The 12,269-nt window shown below is 43.4% G+C and overlaps 1 protein-coding gene across 1 annotated transcript; it reads left to right on the top strand.

Annotated features, from left to right (window-relative positions):
- Positions 1 to 345: 345 nt before the first annotated feature.
- c1h4orf54 (chromosome 1 C4orf54 homolog) lies at positions 346 to 11,984 on the top strand. Its single transcript, XM_060934100.1, has 2 exons — positions 346 to 4,784; positions 8,659 to 11,984. Exon 1 carries the CDS (start codon positions 434 to 436, stop codon positions 4,763 to 4,765), a length of 4,332 nt encoding a protein of 1,443 aa, XP_060790083.1. The 5' UTR covers positions 346 to 433; the 3' UTR covers positions 4,766 to 4,784; positions 8,659 to 11,984.
- The last annotated feature ends 285 nt before the right edge of the window (positions 11,985 to 12,269 follow it).

Raw genomic sequence — 12,269 nt, 5'->3', positions numbered from 1 at the left:
AACACAACATCCTAGTTTAAAATAGACGTTTTCGCATTTCGTCACCGTCTCTATATTTGTAGATATGCGTATTAAAGGCAGGTGGCAGCGCAGCAGAATGCGTAATGCGTCAGCGCCAGGACAGCTTACATAAACGTATTAAGTATAGTGTATGACATTATATCCAGCAAAATGTAAAAAATGATTTGTCTGTATAGTTTAGAAGCCCCTCGGCTGGGCTGTGGAATGTGTGTTCTGCTCGTGTCACCAGCTGAAATGAGAGTCTGGTGCGCCACACTGACAACTGTGGACAAGAAAATCTATCCACTAGGACTATACAACAGGGGCGAGCAGTAGGGCTTCCTGGGGAATAGTGTCTCTAAGATTTACCCATATAAAAGCAAAAAAAACCAAAAAACCCCGTCTCATCAGTAAAGTCCTTTACCACAAAGCAATGGCGGCATCAGAGAAGGCATTGATTTACGGCGGGGACACACACTGCGCGCTGTCCAGCAAAGTTTTACGCGTCGTGGCGGCTCCAAAGGACTCGAATTATGTCAATCTGAACGAATTACTAGAGCTGAAACTGGGCGAGACGAAAGCGGTGCAAGTAAGCTTTAGCGGCCAGAAGGACACTATCCAGTGCGTCCGGCTTCCTTCGGCGGAACATCTGCCCAGTCTGACGCGCAAATGTGTTAATCTGGAATGCTGGGAAAATGGCACAACAAAGGGAGCAAGAGAAACGAAAACAGCTGGCTCTTCTGAAGCACCACGGCTCAGTCATGGAAAGCTCACGGACTGTCCCCAGTTGTTGGAAGAGCTCGAATCAGAGAGAACACCGGAAAATTTCGGGAAGGAGACCCAAGTCCTCGACGATGGTGATTTACAGCGCACGGATTTGTATCTCAGCGAGAAAAGTGAGTCGGACGACGAAGTGAGTTTGGTGATCCCGGATTACTGCGTGCACGAGCTCGCCGATGATGAGGCTCACTACATCACCACACACGAAATTCAGCTCTCCGAACTCGACCACGACGTGGACTGCGACTTGGAAACAGCGTCCACTTGGGATATCGATGACGACCATCAGGTTTATTCGTTCGTGGACTACGCATCTGTGGACAGCGATGAACCAACAGGAGTACCGGTGGAAAGCAACGAGGAGGCCGAGGCTCACAGGAGCCATGCAGTGACATGCAGCCAGACAGAAAGTGATCCGGGCGCCACCTCAGACGAGAAAGCGCCCGAATGCCAAGGCAAAAGCACCGGCCACATTCACCTGTCAATCAAAGCCACTTCCAGAGCAACGAGCAACGTCCGTGAAAAGGATCATCCTGGCATTCAAACCGGAGACATGAGCCGAAGTGTTTTAAAAGACACAAAGGGGGGAAAAGTATGCGATGGAGCAAAGTGTTTGATCGCTCTGCCCGGGCGTTTGCACTTTGGCAGCAAATTCAAAGGCAAAGATGTGACCGGGTATTCCAGCGGCACATCCAGCGCTGTTAGTGAGTTGGATGATGCCGACAAGGAAGTGCGCAACCTCACAGCCAGAGCTTTCAGAAGTCTGGCCTACCCGTATCTCGATGCCATCAATTTCAGCACATCCAGTGAGTCCTCGGCTTCAGAGCGCAGCAAAGGGCTCAACAGGTGGTCAGCACTTGTTGATCTAAAGTATGGCAACATGAACGTGTCCAAAGGAGGCGGTCACAATATAGCGGCCCATCAAAATGCCTCGTCTAATTTTCAGTTGGCAAAAAGGAGGGAGAGTAAAGGGATAACGGGATTAACTCTGACCAGTAGAAGGGCGCCCCCAGTCGAGATATTTGCCCTGAATGGCAATCTGGTGAACCCCAAAACCGCATCGTCAACCAAAAGAATTGAGCTCATGGGCAAAATTGGGCAGGGTCAGAGCGGATTAATAAGGCTCACTGAAACGCTGAATTTTCGCTGCAACGTGAAAGCGGGTCCGCCTGCAAACGAGAGGCGCGTGAAATCCGCCCGAACCGCCGGAGGATCACGTTCCGCAGATGAGGTTACAAACCCTCGGCAACAAGCGCACAGCAAACCACCGTGCAATTCTGAGGACGCCATGGAGGACGTGCATAAGAAATCCATCTTTGCGTCGAGCATACTGAAAAGCGTCATTTCGAAGAAAATGCAGTTCGAGCAGGAGCGCAAGATGGAACGGGGAGAGATCTGCGAGCCTGAAGCGCACCGAGACAGAGTTGCGCACACAGGACTGCACAGACAGAGCTCCAGACACTCCGAGACAGGCTCCGAGTTCAGTATCGTGTGCCTGGATGAACTCGGGGACATCGGGGACAGCGGGTCCTGCGACACCAAGGACAGCGAGCGCCACGAAGAAACTCTCGCTCTGGCGTCGGAAACCAAATTCGAGTCGCAAAACTGCGCGGCATTCGACGCTAAAAAAGGAGCTGCAGACGCGTCCAGAGGCGCACTGATTCGGAGCCAAAATAGCGCTTTTAGAAGCTGGAGGGACGAAGAGCTGGACGTGCAAAGTGAGCGCAAAAACGAGCAAACGGACTCGACGAACAGCAAGCTGACAAAAATGTCGCGCTTATTTGTGCCAAGCATCCAATTCGTATCCGGGCAGAGAGAGCTCGAGAAGCCTGAGCCAAGTAACATAACAGAAGAGACGAGGAGGATTATGAACACTCTGTATGTCTCAGATGCAGCTCAAAAACCTGGAGAGTCCAAGTCACCAGAAATTAAAATAAGTTTACGGAGTCTACGAGACCACCGGAGCAACCCGTTCAGCATTGCGAAGCTTCTCACACCTGGTACAAGTGGGTCGCTGAAAACAAGCGAGGAGTCCAAATACCAAGCGCTCACTGCTGCACTGAAGGGAGACTCATCAGACAGAATCCCACACTTCACTGTTCGAGATGTTCGAGACAAGGCAAAGCTTCAAGCGCCAATACACCAGGTAAGGGACGTGCGCAAACTGGTGAAGAGTTCGTATCACTTAGGGTCCTTGGACAACAACAGCACGGACATGGAGCACAAGACCTCCAAACAGAACGCATATCGGAATCCGACCACCCTCCCTCCTATCGTGATTAAGTGCCAGTCTGTGAACACGAATAGTAATACAAAGCAATCTGAACATTTCTCAGGTTCCTCGAATCATAGCCTGGTCGAGGATATCCAAGCGGCTGATGGGTCACATCCTCCTCAGGTGTCTATAGATGCCATCAATACGGGGTCGGCGCAAACAAGCAAACCGACTGACGGAGTGCTTTTAGCCCACATAAAGCAGGAGGGAACCCCTGAATTAAAAATTGAGACAAAAACCACCACAAGGAAACAAGAAAAAGTGTGTGACCAAGATGAGAAAAAGGCTGATACCAAGATGGTTGCTTTGGAGAAACTTCAGGCTGCTGTTAAGACAATGGAACAACTTTATGTGTTTGACAAAAATGAGTGGAAGAGGAAATCCGAGCCACAGCCAATAACAGACAGCCATGTGCTTTCTTTCCTGAGTAGCGAGCATCACGGAGGTAATGAGCAAGACCAGGGGAATACTAGTTCTTCCTCAGTCACCATGAAGCGAGACTCGTTCTCAAACTCAGATAAGATGGCAACTGCTGGACAACAATCAACACGAAAAGAAGAGAAGGAAATGTTTAAGACGTCACACACTCAAGCCATCCATGACAAAAGAAAGGACACTAAAACTCTGATGCACCTTGGTGGAACTCCTCATAAGAACATTTCTAGCCTAAGCCACAGTCAGAAATCTTTAGTTCCTGTCACAACAAGTTCAGTAAAGGCCCCGCGGATGCATGTCTCATCCTCAGCATCTGTTAGTTCTATAGCTGTGAAGAACCCCAAGTCTCTCAAGCTACCAGTGTCTTTAAATATTACACAGTCAAAGCCAGTCATGGAGAAGAGAGAAAAGCTAAGTAGCAATGAAGGCAAAACCAGTAAGGCTGGATTTGCCCCAGTTCAGTTCATGTCTTCGGTTGATTCAGAGAATTACATAACCATACCTGTGAAACCTTATGCCACTGATGCCCAACAGTCTCACGTGATACACAGCAGCAACACTAAAAGCCAAGGAGACAGTCATCAGCCCCTCAAACGCTCAAGTACTCTTATGGAGACACGTTCCCCAGATACCCCTACTGCTACGATCTACCATCACCCTCTGCCCATTACCATGCACGCACAGCCGCAGGTAATTTGTTTCTCTCCTCCAGTGCAGCCATCACCAGTCCCTCCAGACCACTTTCAGTCCACACAGAGAAAAATGCTCTTGGATCCCACGACTGGAAGTTATTATTTGGTTGACACTCCTGTCCAACCATCCACAAGGCGACTTTATGACCCAGAAACAAGGCAGTATGTTGATGTCCCCATGCCACAACACCCCCCCATGACCCCTGTACCTGTACCTATCTCCCCTCTCGCCCTTAGCCCTGGAGGTTATGGTCACACCTACATGTTCTACCCAGGATACATGGCCTCCACAGTGATTCCTGCCAGGACCATTCAGTCTCAGCTTTCCATGCAGTCAGAGGTGGAAGCAGGAGACAACTCCCACACAGGGCAGCAGGGAGATGGAGCCTACATAGAAAACCCTTATTATATGCCTTCTGGGAAATCTCTGCAGTTAACTCCAGGTGCTCAGCATGTCACCACTGGCAGGGTCACCAACAGCAAGGTACCTGTCATCAGCATCACCTCCCAGCAAGGGCCCAGGATCATCGCACCTCCCTCCTTTGATGGTACCACTATGAGTTTTGTGGTGGAGCACAGATAACTGCCTGGCCACTTACAATGTAAGTGTTATTATTAAATTTCGTCTTTTGTAAATTAGTATTACATTAGCACATGCTTTAAAGCATTATTTACATCACTCTGTATAAAGTATCTGCTCAATGCGATAAATGTAGAGCACGGGTCCATAACTTTCAGTGAATATAGTCAGGATTTGCAGTGAGATCCAACCTTGAAAATGACAGACTAGTCTAGTCTAGTCTGTACTGTCAAGTTTTGTTTTCCCTCAAGGTTATTGATGACAAACTCATCTTATGTGAGTGAAGTAATTAAGTACAGTAGTCATTACATGATGCACAACATCTGGTGTTTCCAGTATTAATAGAATAGAATTCAGTAATAATGATTATTCGCCGAAGGCTCAGTGAATATCGGTGAATAATACCCAAGACGAAGTCGAGGTTATTATTCACCGATATTCACTGAGCTTGAGGTGGATAATTGTTTTAGTATTAATACACAGGTGATTATTTTAAAAAAAATCATATTTTAAAAAAATAATTTATTTCAATCTTCAAAAGCAGCATGCAAATGTAATAACAACATGGCTCAGACTTGTGTCACTTATCTACGCTGACTCACATAAAATACTTTATTTTGAAACTGAAAAAATAAATCACAATTCCACCTCTTTGAATAGCTTTAGACCAAACTTCGTAGCATCTTTAGTGCTTTTAGGAACAGCATTTTCTTTCATCGTTTCTAATTCTTCCTCACTTACGGTGACAAAGCGATTGGCCGCCATTTTGTTGAGTCCCTTGAAGTGATTATTGAGAAATAGTCCGGATCTCTCAACCAGTCATTTTTCTATAATCACCTGCGTATTTATACTAATCACATTTCAAACCTGATAACACACATGCACAGGTAATTTTCTTTTTGCTCTAAAGACAGGAAATATTCAAATGCCTTTCAAAATAGAACGTGTCATGGGTTCAGATGAGATCCTTACAGAACGTAAACTCTTGGCTTTATGACCCATTATTTGTTGTATTTGAGCTTTCAAAGCCTGATCCACATAACCAAGGAATGTATAACTGATTACCTAAGGGATTTTGCATTGAGAAAATATGAAGATATTGATGATTTGTTCACTATATGATATTAACGACTCAATTCTTAGATTAAAGCGAGACTGCCTTTCGATTTCATAAAATCAGTGAAATTTAGTTCCCTCTGAAATTTGGTCATTGTGCTATATGTTTATTTTTGTGATATCTCACAAAATATCAGGCCATTCTGTGGCTGGGAAGTTATTTAATTTGAGAGGATTCCTGAGCAAATAATGTGCATGAAATCGCTCACTTCGTGCAGTCAAGCAGACAGAGGAAGTCTGTGTGCACATGCGCAGGTTTACCTTTGACCGTGCGCTGACAGTTCCATCATTCTGTCGCTAAACGAACAGCTGATCACACCGAGGTGCTCGCTGACTGCCGATATTTATTAGTTTGGTCCTGTGTTTCCTTTCCTTCGCAACATAACGTATTTTCTTCTTGCTTTCCGTTACTGTAGTCAGTCTTTCATGTTTCATTCGCACACTCACGTCCGCCATTGTTCTCTCCTGCTTCAAATTTGTATCCCACAATGCCTTGTGTGAACAGGGAAAACTCACCACATGATGCATGACGTAGTATCTTGAATTAAGTCATGGTGAAGCAGGAAAAAATTGCGGAGAATTGAGGGCCATGTGGCCCTAAATTCATTAATTGTTCTATTTAAAAAAAAAACTTAATAAAATTGGAAGTCTGCGATTCGAATTCGGTAGCTTTCGGTTCACGAAACAAAAATAACTGGGTGTCAGGGAAAATTCTTTTTATGACCTACACTTGAAAAATCTGAAAGGCAGTCTACCTTTAATAGTCAGAAATTAACTGAAAAGTATGTTGCTAAGGGGCAGCACGGTGGTGTAGTGGTTAGCGCTGTCGCCTCACAGCAAGAAGGTCCTGGGTTCGAGCCCCGGGGCCGGCGAGGGCCTTTCTGTGTGGAGTTTGCATGTTCTCCCCGTGTCCGCGTGGGTTTCCTCCGGGTGCTCCGGTTTCCCCCACAGTCCAAAGACATGCAGGTTAGGTTAACTGGTGACTCTAAATTGAGCGTAGGTGTGAATGTGAGTGTGAATGGTTGTCTGTGTCTGTGTGTCAGCCCTGTGATGACCTGGCGACTTGTCCAGGGTGTACCCCGCCTTTCGCCCGTAGTCAGCTGGGATAGGCTCCAGCTTGCCTGCGACCCTGTAGAAGGATAAAGTGGCTAGAGATAATGAGATGAGATGAGTATGTTGCTAAGTCACCACTAGGAATTATTCAGAAAAGACACTGAAGTAAAAATGAAAAATTGAAGTTGAGAGAGAGAGATGTATCTATTCTAGACCCACCAACAGGTCATGGGAGTTTATGGGGCTAGACAGTATATAGAGCTCATAGACAAATAGATGTGGTATATGTTATCCATAGGCCTAGAGCACAATCTCTGAGATTGTTCCTCACTGAAAACCAATATGTATTTTCGTGTTACAAAATTTTAGTGATACAGTAGCTACTAAAATATCCATTTTAATTTAAATTGATACTTTAAATGGACTTAATCTTAAAGCTCTGTGTTTGTTCAGTAAAGGAATAAAAAAAGGAATTGGTTTTAAAATCATACACTCTCAGAAAAAAGGGTACTAAACGGTATCTTTCCTTGTGGCTGATTCGATACCATTATATTTTTTACCGTTAATATGTATCTTTGAAATGGAAATGTGGATACAGTGTACCGTACCTTTCTTACAGTAAAACATACTGTATGTGTACTAATGGTGTAAAAGGTGTATCCTTGAGGGTATCACCCTAGTGACAAGTAGATTTGTTTGTTTTTTCTGAGTGTATTGACAATAAATGGTTAGCTTTCATAGGTAGAATGTTCGCATGTACTGTATTTATCATCATAAGCATTTTACAAATCATGTTTATGAGATGCATTCCATACCATTCCAGAGAATCATTTAAAAACATTTTGATTACCCAGAATGTTCAGATTGAAAAAAAGAAATGGAATTATTATGCCGATCTTCACAAATTGTAAAGGAATTTAAATTGTCTGAGGCTCAGTGACTCAGTCTGCCATGCTCATGTCCCTGTTTATATTCACTGCTGTAAAATGTAGTAGGCATCTATTCATAGTGAAGAAACTCAACCCTGTTATTTTGAGGTTGTATTTTGTCCTCAGATCAGAGCAAATATCAAAACATGGCTGAAAACATTACTGCCTTTTTTTTTGGAGCAGCATTGTGGGTCCAAGATGACTATTTCTTATTTATTAACATATTATTCGGAGGCAGGGAGCAAATAACCTGCTTAAAGTATTATTTTTCATCTCCATATATATAGCCTTCTGGAGAAACCATGGCATGAAGCATTGCTCAGTCAAAGGTTAAACAAATATTAAAGTACCTATTCTTATTATGCAGCGTTGTAGTATGTGTAGAGGGAGAAAGGTCAGAATTTGTGCTGATACAGAGCCGGACCAGCTGCTACTGGATATCAAGGCTGAGAGGGTGTGTAAGACGGGGTCAGACTTTTTATAGGATACCCTTAAGCTAAAGGGAAAGAACCGAAAGTGAGGCCAGAAAGCACCTCTGCCTCAGGGAAATGAGATAAACAAACATCCAGTAAGACCTGAAAATGTTAAATGTCCTACAATCACCAGAGCTGATCTTGAGAAATGAATTGCTTCACTCTGAGTTCCAGTTTACGTTTCAAGTTCAAATTTAAATGTTGGCACCAACTAAATCTCCAGGTGTTATACAGATCAATTTGGTATGCATGATATGTCTGTGGCTAACTGGATTAAATGAAGTCATATTTCACGCTATCTAATATTTTCTTTTCTTTCATGCAGGAGCTGCCTATAATACGGCCAGTGAGCACTTCCAAGATCTGACGTGTCTTCTATTTTCTTTTACTGATACATGTAATGTTTGTCCATGGTTTCCTTCAACAAGAAGAGCCTTACCGTTATCATTCATCATTTGCCTAGTCATGTAATGCAGTTCTTTATTCTTTTCATCATCTGTTTGCAGTGCAACTATGCAGTGTCTGTTTCTTTGTATCGCTCTTTTGCACCTTTGAGAAATTGGTTGAAAAGGATTTTGAAAATGAGAGCGAGGGCTTAATGCTATAGCATTTCAGGTTAAAGCAAAAAAAAAAAAGAAAAAGAAAAAGAAAAAAAGGGTCCCCTGTATATTATCAAGTCATAAAGAAACCTACAGTAAAGCAAGATCTAGTTTCTAAATGGCCAATTTAAGAGGAACTCTCTAAAATCTTAATATTAAAGCGTTCCTGTTTAAGAGTAATTCACATAACATTGCCAAAAGTGACGAAAACAGTATCACAAATGATCCTACAAGGTCGCTGCCAGCAATTAACGGCATGAATCAAGTTTGTGTGCTTGATGTATAATGACATTAAGGTTTATAAAGGTGTCATTTGCAGGAGTATTAAATATGAGTTGCTGGATGTCATCATCTCACCTATTAGGTTATGGAATACAGCTGAAGATCAACGTTTACAAAATGTTACTTGGCCACATGGCAACTGCAGTTATGCAGCTCAGATGAACCACAAATATCATCAAACTATATCAAACAAAGACTGTAGTCTACAGACTGCTATTACAGATTCACTGATGGAAGGCAGCAGTAAATATCAACAGGAATTGGCTGATGTACAGGTCTTCCTGAAAAACTCATGAATGAAAACCAATGGCACATGTCATATAAAAAGTAATATGTTTTCTTTTATATATTTATATTAAGCAATTTTGGACAAACAAGAGTGCGGTTATACTGAACATTGTCATGGCTGAGTCGCTGCAGGCGCGAGCCCGCAGGGTGAGTCCTAATATTCAGTATAACTGCATGATTGCAAGTGCGATATTGTTTTTATACAACAGGTCAATAAGCAAGAAATTGATATCATGTATGAGTGACTTTAATATGATTGACATTTCGGATACAATATGGCCAAATGTTCTGTTTATTTTTGCTCCGCGAGTGGAAATAGATTCTGAAGAAGACACGCTGACTTTATAGCATGTTGGCTAGCTCACACTGATCTGTACATTCCCGTTAAAGGTGCTTTGGGTGAAACTGGTGTCCCTTCTTCCTTTTCATGTTCAACTGATGAGCTTTCATATTTTTTTTGTTTCGTTTTGTTTCAATCGGGCACCACTCGAACTGATGATCACATCATCATCTTTTCTTTGGCTAATCAGACACAAGGTACACCACCACTCTTGCCAGAGCAGTTGGGGGTTAGGTGCCGTGCTCAAGGGCACTTCAACCAGTCCTGCTGATCCAGGGAATCGAACCAGCAACCTTTTGGTCCCAAAGCTGCTTCTCTAACCATTAAGCCATAGCTTCCCCCAGTTTTTTCTTTCACATTTTAAGAAAAAAAGTTATATTTCTGAAAAATATCCCATACCATATCTGTTGATGATATTGCTAACACTACTGTAGTAACTGTTTCAGACTAGGCAGTGGAATTTTTACATGGCGAACTGAAATGAAAGGAGTGATACACAAAGTGAAACATCCCAGTGCGATTAAAGGAAATATAGGCACTCTTGGGACGGCATGGTGGTGTAGTGGTTAGCACTGTCGCCTCACAGCAAGAAGGTTCTGGGTTCGAGCCCAGTGGCTGACAGAGGCCTTTCTGTGTGGAGTTTGCATGTTCTCCCCGTGTCTGCGTGGGTTTCCTCCGGGTGCTCCGGTTTCCCCCACAGTCCAAAGACATGCAGGTTAGATTAGGTTAAACTTTATTGATCCCTTTGGGAGGGTTCCCTCAGGGAAATTAAGAAGGTTAGGCTAATTGGTGGCTCTAAATTGACTGTAGGTGTGAATGGTTGTTTGACTGTATGTGTCAGCCCTGCAATGACCTGGCGACTAGTCCAGGGTGTACCCCGCCTCTCGCCCATAGTCAGCTGGGATAGGCTCCAGCTTGCCTGCGACCCTGCACAGGATGAGTGGTTACAGATATTGGATGGATGGATAGGCACTCTTGGAATGCTGCTCGACTAATCAAATTAGTGGACCGGAACTAACTGTTGCGTAAATATGTTTATATTCTATTATATGTTATATATTTAGGTCATTCTTATTCTTATGGTAGGGGTCATGAGCTGGCGGACCGTGTTCCGTATGTGGACCCAACAAAGTTTTTCAGCCTAACGAACTGAGTACTTGAAAATGTAGCTGAGATAAACATTAAAGAAAGAACCTGGCTATAGTTCAGCGACTCTAGTTTACATAAACCAGCTTGGCTTTCTTAGCAGAGCATCGGAGCAGATCCTAGCTACAGCGCTAGAGATAGTAGGTCTGAAAGAGGGGGCGAGTTTATACAGCATTTCAGAGATTTTTATTTCACCTTTCTTCATTGTAAATAACCTCTCTAGTATGATTTGCTTAACTGACGCTTAAAACAAACGAATGAAAATTCAAAATTACTTTCTGTTCAGAGTCTGTCATGTTAGTCAAAAGTAACTTGAAGCACCACTATGAAGCAAAGCATGTCCACTTGAAGTTGTCTTATTTTAAGCATTAAAAGATAACTTGCCCCAATTTAGGAATTTTGTGCAGCCTCACACATTTTAGTTTAATGCCCTGCCCTAGAGCATAATCTGCTATATAAGAAACTAGCAGGTTACCCGGCATTCCTTGGGTTTTGCAAAATTCTGGGTTGCCCCCAGACTTCCATGTCAAATTTGGTGAAGACCGTCGAGAAATGGTGATGTTAATCCAAGACAAACAAAAATCCAAACATCCACCACCCAGGGGCCCACCAGGGACCCCCTGGGGCCCAAATATGGAATTTCTGAGTTCTGCCAAATTGTGGCTATTTCCTGTACCTACGTGCCAAGTTTAGTGAAGATCTGTTGAGAGTTTGTGTTGATAAATGTAACGTGAAAGGCATTGGGGTGGGTGGATGTTGTCCCCCCCCCCCCCCCCGGGACTTCCCTGGGGCCTGTACATGAATTTTGTTTATATCTGCAAAATTCCGGGTCATCCCTGGACCTACTTGCCAAATTTGGTGAAAATCCATCAAGAAATGGCGACGTTAGCTCAAGACAAAGAACAAACTTTGCAGCTTATTATATAGGTAGATGTGTAAATATTCAAATTAAATATATTTTACAATACAAATCCTATACCTGTGAAGGTTCTCAGTCATCCAGGTCATCGTAAACTGTAGGTGCTAAAGAAGGCAACTGGACTTGCTTGAAATTCTTGAAGACATTTTCACCTCTCATCTAAAAGGCTTCTTCAGTTCTGTTCAGAATGTATGGGTTTCCCCAAAAGCCTCTTAACGCTAAGAGCATCTTAACTAGGAGAGGGCGTGTTCATTGTGATGCTTGCTTTACCATTTAACAATGATCTTTGTGCTACGATGCTTATGGGAAACCCACCCCAGTTCAGTTCAGAACTGAAAAAGCCTTTTGGATGAGAGGTGAAA

The sequence above is a fragment of the Neoarius graeffei genome, chromosome 1 (genome assembly GCF_027579695.1).
Source record: "Neoarius graeffei isolate fNeoGra1 chromosome 1, fNeoGra1.pri, whole genome shotgun sequence".
Classification (NCBI taxonomy): Eukaryota; Metazoa; Chordata; class Actinopteri; order Siluriformes; family Ariidae; genus Neoarius; species Neoarius graeffei.
This window is presented reverse-complemented; position numbering and strand designations above follow the sequence as displayed.

Bases quoted from the DNA above. Each gene is read 5' to 3' on its own strand.
- c1h4orf54 (XM_060934100.1), top strand. From the start codon at position 434: ATGGCGGCATCAGAGAAGGCATTGATTTACGGCGGGGACACACACTGC.